This window comes from Euphorbia lathyris, chromosome 2, assembly GCF_963576675.1.
Source record: "Euphorbia lathyris chromosome 2, ddEupLath1.1, whole genome shotgun sequence".
NCBI classification, from domain to species: domain Eukaryota; kingdom Viridiplantae; phylum Streptophyta; class Magnoliopsida; order Malpighiales; family Euphorbiaceae; genus Euphorbia; species Euphorbia lathyris.
This window is the reverse complement of record NC_088911.1, coordinates 66423485-66441054: the sequence shown is the minus strand read 5'-3', so window position 1 is coordinate 66441054 and position 17570 is coordinate 66423485. Positions and strand designations below refer to the sequence as shown.

General features: G+C 36.9%; 1 protein-coding gene across 2 annotated transcripts; it reads left to right on the top strand.

Annotated features, from left to right (window-relative positions):
* Window positions 1-350: 350 nt before the first annotated feature.
* Window positions 351-17315, top strand: LOC136218510 (MACPF domain-containing protein At1g14780-like). Of its 2 annotated transcripts, XM_066005419.1 has the most exons (9): window positions 894-1427; window positions 1533-1562; window positions 1690-1749; window positions 2347-2585; window positions 6494-6695; window positions 6774-6851; window positions 6933-7116; window positions 8232-8398; window positions 16527-17315. In XM_066005419.1, the coding sequence occupies exons 4-9, from the start codon at window positions 2347-2349 to the stop codon at window positions 17238-17240; spliced, it is 1584 nt and encodes a 527-aa protein (XP_065861491.1). In that variant the 5' UTR covers window positions 894-1427; window positions 1533-1562; window positions 1690-1749; the 3' UTR covers window positions 17241-17315. The 2 variants fall into 2 exon arrangements, with proteins under 2 accessions (XP_065861490.1, XP_065861491.1); XM_066005418.1 differs by lacking the exons at window positions 894-1427; window positions 1533-1562; window positions 1690-1749 and adding an exon at window positions 351-832.
* The last annotated feature ends 255 nt before the right edge of the window (window positions 17316-17570 follow it).

The window sequence follows — 17570 nt, the reverse complement described above, 5'->3', positions numbered from 1 at the left end:
GATATGGGAACTCTCATTAATACGTTTAGATACACAATTATCATATTCGAAAGTTGATTTTAGAGTAAATTAATTAATGCGGTAACCAAATTGAATGTTTATTTAAATTCTATTACAGACACTTGAGACCGGGCTATTTGTATAACAATTAGAAGACTATTACTAAATAGAGTTTGTTTATAGAGTTTATTATCAAATTGAGACCGAGTTCGTATTTCTATACAGAGGCTTTACTCTATCATAAAAAAAAAAAAAAAAAAAAAAAATCAAAACTACATGGGTTTCCAGTAGTAGGTAGTTTAGGTAAAGAGTAGCCTATCAACGTTGACCATTTGATACAATCGCTTTGTTCTTTCAGCAGTCAACACCAAATAGATTTCAAAGAAAAGCTACCAATGCTTCCTTCCCTTCTTTCTGTCATTCTGCTGATTCCATTTCCCCTTCTTTCCCGTAAAAAGGGACTTTTCTATTCTCATGTATTCAAAGTTTAATAAGGCCGCAATTACATGGTCAAATTGATAATCGGGTTCCTTAATTTTCAATTATTTTCTACTTAGTCAGACCGTTGAGAGAGAAAGTGGGAATTATGATGGAAGGGGAGGCACACAAGGGCATGGAGTTGCGGGCGATAGAATCACTAGGCAAGGGCTTTGATTTTAGCAGTGATTTCAGATTGAAATTTGCCAAGGGGAGTTTGGTGGAAATTGATCAACAAAATACCAGGGACATACTTATGCCCGGTGGCTTTACCATTCCTAATGTTTCTCATGATATTCGATGTGATAAAGGCGACAGAATTCGCTTCAAATCTGATGTTCTCGACTTCAATCAGGTTGATTTTCTCTTTTCATGCAATTCAGTGTTGTCAACTAACTAATTACTTCCTAGTTGGACATGGAAATTTTCAGAGTGACAAGTTTACTTTTTATTGTTTTTTTTGCCATTATGGCCTTAGGTTAATTTGTTTGTGGTTAGGTTCATATATGCTAATTTTTTCTGTTTTCAATCATCCATTTTTTCTTTCTTTTTTATATGATTTTTCTCTTAGCTGTGATGAGAACTTGAGAAGTTGCTAAGGTTTGTTATATTATGGCAACATATATGAGGCTGTAACGACCCAACTCCAAAGTCAGTCTGGCTAAGGCATGGGTAGGCTTAAAGCTATTATTGATCCTTTCAACTCTCCTCCTGAAACGTGGAATCTGGCAAATCATAGCTTTACTCTCTTTTCCTTTTCATTTTTTTTAAAGAAAAAAAACTTCCCAACACTAGAACAGATGAGTATGGGTAGTGAGCTTCTCCGCACTCTGCAACGAATAAAGGTAATAGATTAATTTGTGGAGCTCATAAAATCCATATCATATGCCAAAGGATGCTCGTTGACAAGAAATATAAAATCATTTCCAATTTCCACGTATGCACTTAAAGTAAGTTTATCATGTCAAATACTTTTAAAATAGATCTTAAGTGCAATAAGGACTTTCAAAGTTAACTCAACTCTAACGTTAATATTAACAATTTTCTTTGAACAGTCCCTTAATAAGATTGCCCTGGAACTAGAGGTGAGCATCTCAAACTGAACTGACAGAAAGCCGATTCAAATGATCTATCCTTTCCATTAGATACTGTGAATAGCATACATGAGAAGTCTGCTTTTCACACGACCCTTTCCATTTGATATTGGTCCAGGAAATATTGCCCCGAAGACAAGCCACGTGAGCTAGTCCCAGTGTTCTTGCAGATTTCTAGGTAGTTAGCTTGAGTGTGAGTTGCAACATAAGTAAATGTTTTGAAATGGTAGAATAAATAGAATAAGTGTGTGCAAATTATATTATCTGTTTGATTTTGCATTTCAGTTTGCTACTGGGTGCCAATACTCAAAAAAGTATCATGGCATATATATAAGCAAATCATTACAAGCGAGTAGCATTATGTAAAACTTATCTGTGGCTTAGGTTTCTCAGGAGATGTTACAGAAACAAAAGAAAAAAATCAAAAAGTATAAAGAGCAGAAAAATAGTGCCTGTTATGCAGTGCTAAATATTTTTAAACTCTGTAAGTGGTGTGAAAAATTTAATTTGAGGGTGCTATTGATGCAGCTGATACTATGTCACGAAAATTTTGGATCTTGTAGGTAAGTTGAATAACATGAAGTTTATTTGTTATGATTGTCTTAGTGTTTCTACTCTCTCGTTCAATTAATTTCAAATTCTTGATGTAGTTATAAACTTAAGCATGCACTTTTGTTGTGATTCGAGTGTTGACTTGTTCTTTTCCTTTTGCTTTTCAGTTTTAATTTGAATATTTATGTAATCATTCATAACCAGGCTTTCTCTCTACTTGCAGATGTCGGAGCTACTGAATCAAAAATCTTCAGTGCAAGGAAAGGTGCCTTCAGGCTATCTTAATTCAATTTTTGATTTAACTGGAGATTGGTTTCGTGATGCTTCAGACACAAAGTTTCTTGCTTTTGATGGTTACTTCATCTCATTGTACTATTTGCACCTAACAGCATCTCCTCTGGTACTGCAAGACAGAGTAAAGAAGTCTGTTCCACCTCGCTGGGATCCAGCATCATTAGCTAGGTACCTCTTCAATATTCTTTTGTTATTTATATATAAGTGTCTCATGTTAAATATGCAAGATTATCTTTAAAAGATACTTCCAGTATTAAATAGACCATCTTGCTCTGATCAGTAGAATACCTGTTCTTGTATTTGCAATGTTGAGGTTGGATACTACTGGCTTGGAATTGAACTACCATCATATTTCTTTCTAGCTAGAATGGCCATATAAAAGAAGTAGCCAAAAATTTAAAAATAGCAATAGTTTAAAGTTGATTCTTTTTCAGCTCTAATTTGACTGAGAAACATCACTTATTTGAAAGTATTTTTCTCCTGGGGCGAAAAATATTTTGTTTCAGGTTTCTTTGCTAAATCTAGATGAAATGTTGAACTTTAGTGAATTTTCCTTATATGTATTTAACTGTATAGTATAAAAAGGGTAGAGTGTGCCTTGTCTTTGAATGGTGATTGATCGCTTTTCGTAAGTTCTTATTATGTGATTGAAATCGTGCTTATGTAACTGATGATTCTATTTCCTAAGTAACAACTAGGGAAAAATTGAGATCCATTAAAATTGAAAAATAGACATAAGTAATGGAGTGGACATAGATGATTTTGACCAAAGGTTTCGGTAATAACCTATATTCACAAAAGCATTTGTGAGCACTGAAAGCTGAATAGCTCGCTTGTGGTGTACTTTTGTTGGCAATTTCAGAAGAAACTAGCAAAAATAATTTTTATGAATCATTATCTTTTGGTATGACTTTTTATGCAGATGAGCTGTTGTGTGAATTAGTTATGATATGAAGGAAAAATAGTTAACATAAGTTGGGGAATAAGAAGAAGAATGCCCTGGGTAACAATCTTAGATAAGGTTTAAAAACCGTTCATTCTCAAATTTAATGAACTATTCTATAGATGAGGGGATATTTAAATTCTTTTCCAGACTTGAACATCCTAAAACATTCAATTCGAGTCTTTGAGCTTCATTTGGCTCGTAGCTGATAGAAAACAGTTCAAGCTAACACAAAGAAATAAGGAAATACATTCGTATTGATGACTTTAAGACCACTAAGATCGGAAAACAATTAAGAAAGAAAAAGCATACAGAGTATAAGATAATGAACAGAAGAAATTCTTCCACAGGGCAAGTTCCTGTCCAAGCCTAAGCTAGGACCCAAATACTAATTTCTCACCAAGATAGACCCTCGCCTATTTATGACCAAACCCCTTTCCTCTCGGATAAACTTCAGCTAAGCTAACAAGCCACGTGTCCTAATCCCTAGTTTACCCTTTATTCTAATTATCCATTCTATATCACTACCTACCCCTTCAAAACAGTCTTCTCCTCAAGACTGGAGTTAAGAGGAATGTTTGTTGAATGCAGATCCATCCCTCCAGAAAGCGCATTCCGATCCTGTAGTTTCCATGCAATCAACCATTGAAACACTGTTGTATTTTTAAACAGTAGAGAAACTGAAACTTCCAAATCACGATTGCCCCAATCTTGATTGCAGAGTTGATTAAACAGTTCCAAGCCGACCCATGAATTTATTTCCTTAGCATAAACAACAAGGCTAGCTTTCACAAAAAATAGCCAAAACTGACTATCTGATTGGGGAAACATGAAACCTTGGCTGAAAAACTTATGATGTTGAGAGTTCGCTGCAGAAACATGAGTTTCTAAACCAAACTTCATTGCCTCCCCTAGAATTTGAAGACCCAAGACTTCATCCTGGAGTGATCCTCAAGAACTTATGACAATAGCTGAATTATTGGCATTACAACTCAATCCTTCACATCTTTTCCGTGCATACATCTTCATCACTTCCCTCGGATCTCCAATATCTAAGTAAGAAACCATCATTGCAATCCAGAAACAACATTCTTATCTGGCATCTCCTCAAAAATCATCCTTGCATCCAATGCAACCCATAAGCCCCATAAAAATGCAAAAGTGACGTACCCACAGATACACCAGAGAGAAGGCCAAACTTGACAACCAAATCATACACTTGAATCCCTTCACTCAACATACAGCCTGACCTTTCACGAGTTATAGGGAAAAATTATTATCAATAATAATAATAATAATTTTTATTATTATTTTGCTGCAACTCTCAAAAAATGAAAAGAAAAACCGGAACAAATTAACGGTCTTTTATGATTTCCTTCTTAATGAATATAAAAAAAAAGGCGGGCCAAGTTCTTATAAAACATTGGATTACAAACATTAATTAGAAGCTCAAGTTAATTAAAAATTTCAGGGACAAGAAAATGAAAAAGAAAATTTTGTTCACTGGACTATTATGATTTCCTGTCTGCACCACCTTGAACAGTAATGCTACATTTACTTTCTCTTGATGAAAACTTGGAATAAAGAAGGGACTTATTATTCAACTTAAAAATATCTCCTTGCTTCTACAACTCTATCCTTTTCGCAGCCTATTATCACTTTCTTAGAACTCCATGCACCTAAAAAACTCGATAGTTAGAGAATTCACTTTTTTTCTATAGGGACTTGCCTTTTCCAACCTTCTTTGAAGGATCTATCCTTATGCAAAACAAACTCTAAAATTGAGTAATGTGAAAGTAAACAAGAAAGCATCAAACACTTCTATGGGTTTTTTTTCTTTTCTGCTGGCTGCACAGCAGTAACCTTACTTTAATAATCTTAGTATTGAAGTTACAGCCCACAGGTCCGTTAAACTGTAAAATTCTTTAATATTAGAAATTATGAACGATTTGTGCTTTTGTTTTAATACAATTTCACTTATTTTAACTATTACATGATGTAGCTATAAAGTTTAAATGTAACTATTGTAGTCTAGTAAAGAGCCATTAGTTTTTCTCACAACTTTATGCGTCATTGTAGATGTAGCACCCAACTGGTTCTAAGTGAAGCTTATTTCATTTTTCAAGGGCTTGAATAGATATTTTAATACATAATTTAATCTTGAACCCATCATGTCAATAATAGCTTTGATGCTTATTTATTTATATTTTGTTAATTAAATAATAGCTGCATACAATCATTGTATTAAGCTTACTTTTCCTATTAAAAGAGAAAATTAAGCAGAAAAATCAATTCGCATGGCTAGCTTGTTTTTCAAGACCTTTTCTTTTAATGTTTTGGGAACATAACAGAAAGTAAAAAGGGAGGGATGATGTTTGGTGTTTGGAAAAAGTTTCACCTATGGTTTGTGAAGTTGAGAGTTCTATATTTGTTTCTTCAAATATTGAAGTCTTTTCTGTAAAAGTGAATACTTTCCGCCGATCGCCCTCCAAACAAAAAACAACCTGATTTCAAATATAATTTTTTTTTCCAATTTCTCAATAAAATCTTTGCTCTTAATGATGTGCCTACTTATATCATTTTTAGAATTGACTGTTTTGAGCCTTTCTGTTAATTCGTTTAGCCAATGGGGTTGTCTGGTTCTGGAATGGCCTTTTGGCTTGCGTTTCATTGAATGTTCTTGTGCTCCACAAGTCATTGCTTTTGATTGTGCAAGCTAAGATCTTAAGATAACACACTTGTATTCAAGATATAGGCGAAAGAATGTGTAGCTTTCCAGAGAACAAAAGCTTTTCTTCTGTTCCTAAACTATAGAAACAGGTAACTTTGTTCCTTGTTGTGAAAACAAAACGAAGTAAATACAGTCAAGAAGGGAAAGATCAAGGCTGATTTTGATGATGGTTATTAAAATTTCCCCTCTGAAGACTACTTTTTACAAGATTGATTGGGAAAGGGCTCCGTATAGCCCACTCCAACTAGTTGGGTTTTGTTGTTGGTAAAATAAGAGGAAGCAAATTGTATAGTGTTTATTTGTTTGGACAATTAATTCTCTCTTTCAGTATGCTCTTACGTTTATGCATTAGCTGCAGTAGTATGGAATTGGTGATGGATACTGACTAATCTTATTAGGCAGGTTCATCAGAACATTTGGCACACATATAATAGTAGGGATGGCGGTTGGAGGTCAGGATTTAATTTGTGTTAGACAGCAACCTACTTCACCAATTCCTCCTGCTGAGCTCAGAAAGCATTTGGAAGATCTTGGAGACTTTTTATTTTCTGATAGAAGAAGCCCGAACCTACTACAGAGGAATGCTAGAGATAGTAAACAAAGAGTAGTTCTTCTTCTCTTTCTGTAGAATATGATGTAATTTATTTAAACTGATTACTGATGAAGTGATGTCTTTCTGCAGGTCCCAGAGGTCTTTAATCGTATTTTGCAGTCAAATACTATGCAATTGACCAGCATTACAGAAACATCAAGCAAGGATGTAAGTTGAGAATGCAATGTGTACTGCATGTGAACTGGAAAGCATTGTGTTTATTTTAATTATATTTCGTGACATGGGCAGGGCCTCACTATTGTTTGTTCAAAAAGAGGGGGGGACGTGTTCTCCCACAGTCACTCCAATTGGCTCCAGACAGTGCCTATTAAACCAGAAGCAACACTCTTCAAATTTGTGCCTATTACTTCTCTTCTTAATGGGATTCCTGGCAGTGGTTATCTTAGCCATGCAATCAACTTGTATTTGCGTTGTAAGTTCTCTTTCCCAAATAATATAATCAATTATAGGGTTATTTTCCAGTGTTGGCCTGTATTTAGCTTTTCTTAACACAACTGTGTTTTAAAGTAAACCCTATTCAAATTTTCACGACCATGGTAATGGTATTGAATGATTATGGTTCAAAAGACTACACTCTAGGTTGAGACACTTTTCGAAAATTTTGACAAGAAATACGTGATTATACTGTATCATTTGTGCTACCATCTTGCATCTCCATGTCTTTTCAATTTTCCACTCCATGTCTTTTCAATTTTCCACAACCTGTGATTAGAACTAAATGTCCAGTAATGCGTAGAAGGTTAGAGTGGTAAATCTCCCATTGTCCCTGAACTCTGTTAAGTTTACTGCAAACTTTTGAGGCCTTGGACTTAGGGAGCATTTTCTTATATTTTGACCAGCAAGATTGGGATTTCAGAGAGAACGAGAAATTGTCTTTGTTGTCTGTCTTATCTTTATGGCACTATAGGGAAATGAATGAAGTTCAAGTGCTTACGTTGTTCTTTTCCATGATTCATCAAGTCTCAATGCGTAATTCTTCCCCCCTCCTATGGTTTGAGAATAAAAGCTAACCTTGGTTCATTCACCAAGGCGTATTGAGGTTTAAGGTAGTGTTTGTGGACGGGTCTGTGTCAAGAGGGATGCCATGGAACCCTTTGAACTAAAAGTTTAAGCTCATAGTTAAGGTCCAAGAATAGTTTTATTATAATCTCCGACATACCCCCTCATGCGAATGCCCCTTGGGCTTGAAGCGTGCACAACACATACCCTTCTTACCGTGTGTTGAAATTTAATCAACAAATTGGGTTGCCAGGATTGGTACCCTCGACCACTTGGTTTACGAGGCTCTGATACCATGTCATGGAATCATTTGAATTAAAAGCTTAAGCTGATAGTTAAGGTCCAAGAGTAGTTGTATTATAAGCTCCGACAAGGGGGAAGGGATAACCACTGAGCAATCCACTGACATGCTTGATTGAATTTTAATGTCCATGAGTTAGTCTTTTCTTTACAGTCAATAAATCATGTTATTTTTACCTCTTAGTCTGCATAAAAATGAATTCGGGTGTATCCATTCTCTATGTTCAGACAAGCCTGCTTCAGAGGATCTACAGTACTTCTTGGAATTTCAAGTTCCAAAGCAATGGGCACCGATGTTTTGTGAGCTGCCTCTGCGACATCAAAGAAGAAAAGCTTCTTGCCCCTCTCTGAGATTCAGTTGTCTGGGTCCTAAGATTTATGTTAGCCCCACCCAGGTACTATAATTATAGACTAAGTTTTATTCACACCACTAGGGCTGTTAGTTCGTTGTAAATTTGTTTCTTCAAAGTCTATCATATAGGTTGAGTTTTCATTGTCATTATGCTCAATATATGGCATATACTTAAATTTCTAATGTATAGAAATGAGGTGGCATACAATTTCTGAACTTCAAAAGAGTATTTATTCTTCTATTTGTGTGAAAGAACCATGTTGAAATAGGGGAACATGGGAAGCTTGTTCATATACTTATTCCTGTCATATATACCATTTCCACTGGTTGTTGCACCCATAAATGAGGAAAAACAAAGACATTTTAGTCAAATATTGAAATTCTCTCACTAGAAAACTAATAGCTTTATGTTATAAATGCGAGGGTAAGAGAAGATTGGGTGTTGCATGATACTCAGTGTGCTCAAGGAACACTTTTGGATATTTATAGAATGATGGACATTTGTTGGAACTGCTGCTTAATTGAAGTCTAATGAGAGCTTCGGATTACTGTCCTCAATATCTGAGATATGTTAGTTATGCTTGAACTTAACTAATCACGCAACTCTCTTGAGCTTCTTTCTCTGTAACAGGAAAAACATTCAACTCTGAAAGGTTCGAATGTTCTCTGTATTTCACTTATCAATTATGTTCATATATGCACATATATATATAGTGGAAGCTGTACGTGTCTAACTAGGAGTCTAACTAGGAAATACAGTCCTAACCAATAACCTAAAGCAGCGGCTGCTGTTTCAATCCTAAACAGATTCGGTTTTAGGTTAACACTCCTAAACCAAATCTGTTAGGTTAACTACTCATTACTCCCCCTCAAGCTGAACAGGGCGGGCAGGAACTGTCAGATTGTCTCTAAGCAGTTGAAACCGATTCCGGGCAAGTGGTTTGGTAAAAATATCAGCTGTTTGGTCTTCGGTAGATATGTATCAAACCACCAATGCTTTAGATCGAACTTTGTCTCGCACAAAGTAAAAGTCAATTTCCAGGTGCTTGGTGGAATTGTGAAACATTGGATTGACAGACAAGTGTATAGCACTTATATTATCACACCATAACACAGGTGCCGTAGAAACAGAAAAGCCAATCTCATGAAGCAGCATTTGTAGCCAAGTAAGTTCAGAAGTGGCTGTGGCAAGTGCTCGATATTCGGCTTCAGTGGAAGATTTAGAAACAGTGCTTTGTTTATGAGATGACCAAGAGACTACATTGGAACCAAGAAAAACCGCATAACCTTCCGTAGACTTCTGATCTTCATGATCTCCACCCCAATCAGCATCAGAATAGCAATGTAATTGATTCACCGAACCTTTAGTGAACTGAATACCAAACAAAGCGGTACCTTGTAAATACCTCAAAATGCGTTTAACTGCACTTCAATGAACATTAGAGGGAGCAAGCATGAATTGCGAAACCCGATTAACTGCAAATGAGATGTCTGGCCGGGTGAAAGTCAGATATTGCAAGCTCCCGACAATGCTACGATAGAGATAAGAGTCATCAAAGGCATCCGTAGGATCGGCCTCTAGGTGCGTAGAGGGATTAGCCGGACTTGAGATGATTGTACAATCCAACATATTAGCCTTTTTAAGAATGGACTGAATATACTTGGACTGGTGTAACAGGAGACTTGTCGAATCTCGGTGAACTTCCAAACCAAGGAAATAATGCAGTGATCCAAGATTTCGAATTGCAAAATTAATCTCAAGAAACTTGGCCAACTTCCCAATCAAATCACCGTCATTCCCGGTTACCAATAAATCAGACACATAAATAAGACAATACACACGCACCTTGCCAGATAAAAGGAAGTAAAATGAAGTATTAGCTTTAGACCCCTGAAACCTGAACTCTAATAGCTTCGCCGTGAGCTTCTCGTGCCACATACGGGGAGACTGCTTCAATCCATACAATGATTTATGTAATTTACAAACCAGCTGCAGGTTAGCCGGATCAACAAAGCCAGTGGGTTGCACCATATACACATCCCCATGTAAATCACCATGTAAGAAAGCATTAGAAACATCAATTTGAGTGATATCCCACCTCAAACTCACAGCCAATGCACTGATGAAAACCCTTCGCCACCAGACGAGCTTTATGTCTTTCAACTTCCCCTTTTGCATTCGTTTTAGTTTTAAACAACCAACGATTATCAATCAAATTAGCCCAGGGGGAAGAGGAACAAGGCTCCAAGTGCCATTCGTCATCAGTGCATTGTATTCTTTACCCATTGTTTTGCGCCAACATGCATGTTTAGAAACTTGTGAAAAGGTATTAGGATCAACATCAACAGAATGTACCAGCATTTTGTGTTTGAAAGTGCCAACTTTTGCCTGAGTAATAATAGGATGAGCATTGTCAACAGTGCGAGGAGCAACAATATTTTCCAATGTGTCGGCTGATTGAGAAGCAGAGGGCTCGGTAGAGGCAGCCGACTCAGGTGAAGAAGCCGTAGTATCCGAGTGTGGAGAAGATGCTGCAGCCGATGGCGAATCAGTACTATACTTTGCGGCAATGTCTGCAATAACAGACCGGAATGGGGCTGACTGACCCGTCGACGCAAGAGGAAGCCGAGAGTACTATCTTTCCATATTTCGGAGAGGAGTGCATAGCTGATTCTGTTGTTGAAGGTAAAAGCGGAGACTCAGGAAAAATCAGTGGGTATGTAACCTGAGGTGCTTGAAGCAAAGGCGTGGGATCATGGACATGTGATGCACACTGTTTAAGTTCATCGAATGGAAACACATGCTCATCAAAAATAACATGGCGTGAAATGTAGAATGTGGAAGAAACAGGATCAAAGCAGCGATAGCCCTTATGTAATTTACTATATCCCAAAAAGACACATTTAGGTGATGAGCTAATTTATGTGATGCATAGGGACGAAGCGAATGATAACATAAACACCCAAATACCCGTAACCTAGAATAATCTGGTAAATTACCAAACAATTTACAAAAAGGGATGTCAAACTCAAGAGTCGACGCTGGCACTCTATTAATAACATAGATAGTAGTTTCAAAAGCAAAAGACCAAAAGGAAGGTGGTAATTTAGCATGGTTATGCTCCGCACAACCATTTTGTTCAAGGGTGTAGGGACAAGAGGATCGTTGTGCAATTCCATTGGATGCAAGATATTTGGACAAGGCTCGAAATTCTCCACCCCAATTTGATTGAAACGTTTTAATTGGAAGCCCAAAGTGTTTCTCCACCACAAGTCTAACTTGAATAACCACCACATCCATAACCTCATATTTCTTCTTTAACAAATAACGTCAAGTGTATTTAGTGTAATGATCAAAGAATATGACATAATATGAATACCCATCATGTGATTGAATTTTAGCTGGTCGCCATACATCAGAACAAATTAGTTCAAGAGGTTGAGTGGCAATAAATGAAGATTTAACAAACGGCAATTTATGACTTTTACTAATTGAACATGCATCACAAAGAGAGGAACTTTTATTTTCTGAAGAAGTAATAACATTAGAATTGATTAATTTCTTAACAATTGGAAGAGAGGCATGTCCTAAACGCTCATGCCAAGTAGATAAAGCAGCTAAATTAATTTGAACTCTGAATGGAGGAAGTTGTTGGAAGTAATAAAGTCCGTCTTTACTTTGCCCCGTGAGGATGATGTCCTTCGTTGCCAAATCCTTAAGAACAAAAGAATCAGCAAAGAATTCCACATAAATATTGTTAGAAGCAGTTAAAGAACGAACAGAAGCAAGATTATGTTTAGCTGCAGGAACAAATAGAACATCTCTAAAATCTAATGTTTTGACATGAAGAGGAAATTGAAAAGAACCCACCGAGCTGATGGAAAGTTTAGAGCCATTACCAATTGTCACTTCCTCAAGACCGTAATACTCAAAATAAATAGCAAGGTTTCCCAAATTCGATGTGAGATGATGTGTAGCACCAGTGTCCATGACCCACTGCTGCTGAGCAGGTTGATTCTGATTTGTAGCAATTTTGAACTGTGGATTGTGAACCATTCTAGTATCATGCGAGTATACATGAGATGAGCAATTCCGAGCAATATGACCCTTACCCTTGCAATTATAACATGTGATAGTGCTGGAATCCAGTGGGGCAAACTGTGTGGCTTGAGGTAAAGCACCCGAATTGTTCACAAAATTGCGTGAGGGGGCATATGAAACTGCTGAGAGTAGTTATTTTGATAACTACAGCCCTATCTCTTCTTCCTCGGCCCCGACCCCTTCTAGTGAAATTTCGGCCAGAGGCAGCAAATTGTACCGTTGGAGTTACTGTCATCAAGAATTTGAGCTTTCTCATTGAGAAGCAAGCCATATAGTTGTTCATATGTTGTAGGCAGCATGCGTGCATGGAATGCCCGCTTGAATGGTGGTAATTGGGGCCCAATTCGGCCAAGATATAATCAATGAAATCTTCCAAAGACAGGCGATTCCAGGGCAGCCAAGCTATCAAAAATAGATTTTGCTTTATTCATATAAACCGAAATTGAATCTGTTTCACGAAGGAGACCCATTAATTGTCCGTGAAGAAAGCAACTTGAGGTCGAGAGCCTTGAGAGAAGGTTTCATGGAGGCGGTTCCAAGCCTCATAAGTAGACTTGGCTCCAACAAGAGTTGGAAGCAGTGATTTGTCCACGTATTGAAAAAGGATAGAATGAACTTGTCTATCTTGGTGTCTCCATATAGCATATTCATCACAATCACAAGGAGGGGCTGCGGTTCCATCAACATGGTGAAACAGCCTGCATCCTTCTAGGGTTAACTCCATCTGCGTTTTCCACAACGCAAATTTTGTTGAATCAAGCTTCACCGTTAAACTGTGAGAGAAATTCGGCATTGGGCCAACTGCGGCCGAACTGACAGTGGACAAGGTTGAGGAAGCCATGGACGAAGACGAATTTGAGGAAGAGGAAGAAGACATAGTTTCGGTTTCCGAAGATTAATGTTGAACGACGGAAAACTTTAGAGAAGACGGATGGTGAAGCTTCAAGTGAGGATTTAAGAATTACGGCGACAGGATAGGGATCAAAAGAAACGCGAAACGCAGTGCGAAAGGAACAACACAGAAACGTTTTGAGAATTAGGGCGAAAGAAAAGAGGAAGGAGTCGGCCAATTGAATTGGTGTTTAAACCCTAATAGACTCTGATGATACCATGAAAGGTTTGAATTGTTCTCTGTATTTCACTTATCAATTATGTTACATATATGCGGGTAAATTACATACGTGGTGTACAACTTTTACCCAAAATCACACTTTGGTGTACAGCCAAAATTGTCACACTAAACGTATAAACCGTACGAACTTCAGATGACCTCCTACTAAAGTGTACAGCCGGTTCTTGTGACCGGTCAACGCTGGTCAACTATGCCATGTCAGCATTTTTCAGTTGTAGAATTAAAAAAAGTGGGACCCATTCTTTATGGAATTACTAATATAATCTTAAGCCTTATAAAATTACTAAAATACCCCCTATCTTCTTCTTTCAACCTCTCTCACCCATTTCTCTCTCTACCTCTTCTCTCTCACTCCTCTCTCTACCATTTCTCTCTGCAATTCCAACAACAAAAGTAAAAACCAAATCTAGGAGGATTAATAATTTAATATATGTTCAAATATTTTCAGATTTTATAACTTAGAATTCAGAATTTATAATATAATATAACTTAGAATCTCTAAAAATGTATAAGTAGAGAAACAGAACATTCTCTCTTTCAACTTAGAATGCAGAGATGAGATGTTGAGAGTGTTGTGTTCTGAATTAGCTTTTTGTTTGAGTTTGGCTATAGAGTCCGATGAGAAAAGGAACATTCTCTCTTTCAACAATGGCGATTCGAATGGAGATAAGAACTGGTCGAGATCCGTGAACGGGAGATTGATGATTTTATCATAACCTTCAGGAATCCACCGATTGAGGATCAGTGGACGGGAGATTTGAAAATCGGTTCATTAAAAAAAACATAGATAGATGGATGGATGGATTATTACCTTAAGATTATGAAATTATGTGATGAACAAGTGAGATTTTGAAGGAGGAATGTGATTATGTGTGTATATATACACACATAGATAGATATAGAGAGAGAAAGGGAGAGAGAGGGGGGGGGGGGGGGAGGAGTTAGGGTTTAATTAAATTAGGGGTAGAGAGAAATGAATTTGGGGAATTAAAAATGGAGTAAATATTGCAGAGAAGAAGAGAAGGGGGTCGGTGTTTTAATAGAGCACAGGAAAAAAACTCAATGGCTTTTAAGGCTAATTACTAGTAGTATTTATTTAATTTTTGATTAATTTCAAAAAATAACCTGTAGTTTCGATAATTTGTAGACGGCGGCGGCAGCAGAGGAGGAAGCGTTAGTAGGTTTAGGAGATCCGGTTAACATTTGAACCACTTGTTTAAAGGAGGAGTGAGAGAGAAATGGTAGAGAGAGGAGTGAGAGAGAACATGGAGAGAGAGAAATGGGAGAGAGGTTGAAGGAAGAAGATAAGGGGTATTTTAGTAATTTTATAAGGCTTAAGGTTATATTAGTAATTCCATAAAGAGTGGGTCTCACTTTTTTTTAATTTTACAACTAAAAAATGCTGACATGGCATAGTTGACCAGCGTTGACCGGTCACAAAAACCGGTTGTACACTTTAGTGGGAGGTCACCTGAAGTTCGTACGGTTTAGTGTGACAAAATTTTGGTTGTATACTAAAGTGTGATTTGGGGTAAAGGTTATACACCACGTATGTAATTTAGCCACATATATGCACATATATATAGTGGAAGCTGTACATGTCTAACTAGGAACTACAGTCCTAACCCATAACCTAAAGCAGCGGCTGCTGTTTCAATCCTAAACAGATTCGGTTTTAGGTTAACACTCCTAAACCGAATCCGTTAGGTTAACTACTCATTAAACTCCATTATCACAAAATCCATTTACTCATTTTCTTTTCATCACTCAAGCAGATTCATGACCTGAAACTCTAACTTTGCTTATTTTTATGATTTTTTGTTTTTATTAAATCATAATATAAAGTCTTTCTCTCTCTCTCTCTCTCTCTCCCTTTTTGTCTGTTGTAAGAAAAGAGAGAATATCACTATTCACCCACTTCTTTTATTAGAGTTTACAAATTTCTTATTGATTTTGGATTTTGATTCTACTTCAGCATTTAAGATGGTTTTGCAAAGATCTTGCTTGATCTAAGAAATTTCCATGAGAAAATTATATGAGCTAGAAAGGGGAAAACATGGAGAGAGAAGTGTGAATAGAAGAGAGAAAAAAGTGTTATAGGAGAGCAGAAACAAAAGAAAAGAGTCCATTTGATGTGTCAATAATAAAAAATTATTCGATGTGGTTTTAAGTTAACGTCTGAACAAAGAGATGAACAGAAAATGGGTAAAAGGGAATTAATTGTTCCTCCTGTAATAATTCAGTGATTTTTTTGCTACAAAATGAAAAATTCAAGGAACAGTTAGTGAAATTTCTTAGCCTAATAAGAGACAAAAAATTTATGAAGTAGGATATAGTTAAAAGGAGTGTAAAACTTTAGCTGAAAATGGTGTGGTTGGAGATACCTAGAATATGAATAATCATTTTATGTTTCCTGCACATGATATCATACCCTTTCTTTTTAATTGATTCAATTAACTTGCTCATTAGGAGAAAAAAGGAATAAGTTAGATTGTTTTGCGTACGTACTTTGTTTGAGAACAGATTTGATCTACTTTGGCGTATGCCATATGAAGATAATATTTCAAAGTCCATTCAGGTGTTTTCCTTTTCATAAGCCCTTTCATTTCCACACAACTGTATATAACTCATTCTGACTCCACTAAACTATGATTGTACTTTTTCTGCATTCTTCATATTTTAGTTCCTTCATGAAGCTTATGCTGTTATGTCACTTGAAACATACCAAATTTATTGATACTTTGACATATTTGGGTGTGATCTAGAAGGCATCTGAAATACAAGTCTTTTATAATTTTTGGTAGCCATGAAGTTTACATGCGTTTTTCTGTTATTCCTATACCAGATATTTACTCTGAACTACTCCCTTTGGAGATTAAATATCTGTTGAAGTATATGGAAATCAAATGCTGAGTTCATTGATTTTGAAATGTTCAGGTTTCAAGTGATAAAAAACCTGTAGTTGGGCTACGCTTGTATCTAGAGGGGAAAAAATGCAATCGACTAGCATTACATTTACAACATCTTTCTAGCCTTCCAAATACTATGACTTCATCAACAGACACCTTAAGCAGGCCATGTGAATGGCGAGGCTCTGACGATTATAATTTTGGTGATCAATTCTTGGAACCAGTTAGATGGAAGAGATATTCTAAGGTGTGCACATCTGTTGTTAAGCACGACCCGGAGTGGTTGCAGGGAGATCCAGGTGGAGTTTTTATTGTAAGTGGTGCACAGCTACTAAGCAAGGGGAAGTGGCCTAAGACAGTTCTTCACCTGCGGCTACTGTTCACGCACTTACCAAATTGTAGCATCAGGAAAACAGAGTGGTCTGCTGCGCCTGAAGCTTCTCGTAAGTCGAATTTTCTGACCAATCTTAGCACAACATTCACATTCACTCAGCGAAGTGGTACGGGTATGGGTATGGGTCCGGAAAAGCAAGCCCCAGCTGCACTGAACTCAGGTGTGTATCCGGAGGGTCCTCCAGGTCAAGTACATTCTGGAAAGGTGCTTAAATATGTGGAAAGAGCAGAGGTGGTGCGAGGTCCACACGATGCCCCTGGGCACTGGTTGGTTACTGCTGCTAAGCTAGTAACTGATGGAGGCAAGATTGGTTTGCATGTGAAATTTGGCTTGTTAGATTACCTATGAGTTTGTTTCCCAATATAGATTTTCATTTGTGATGTTTTGTAGCTTTCTATATTTATTACATTCTTTCATATGCGAGTTTTGCGTGCAGTTTTTGTATATAAGAAAATGGGAAGGAGTGGTTTTACATGATATAATTCCACTCATTCTACAATCATCAAATCAATCGAGTTTGGGGCCAAGATGACTTCCATCCATTCTACAATCATCAAATCTATATATATATATATAATAGTGGAAGTGGTGGAAGTCGAAGCAGAGCGAAATGAGGAGAAGTGTTTTAGAGGCATTTTTTATGAGTTGTCGACATAGTAAAAAATCAAAATTAAAAAG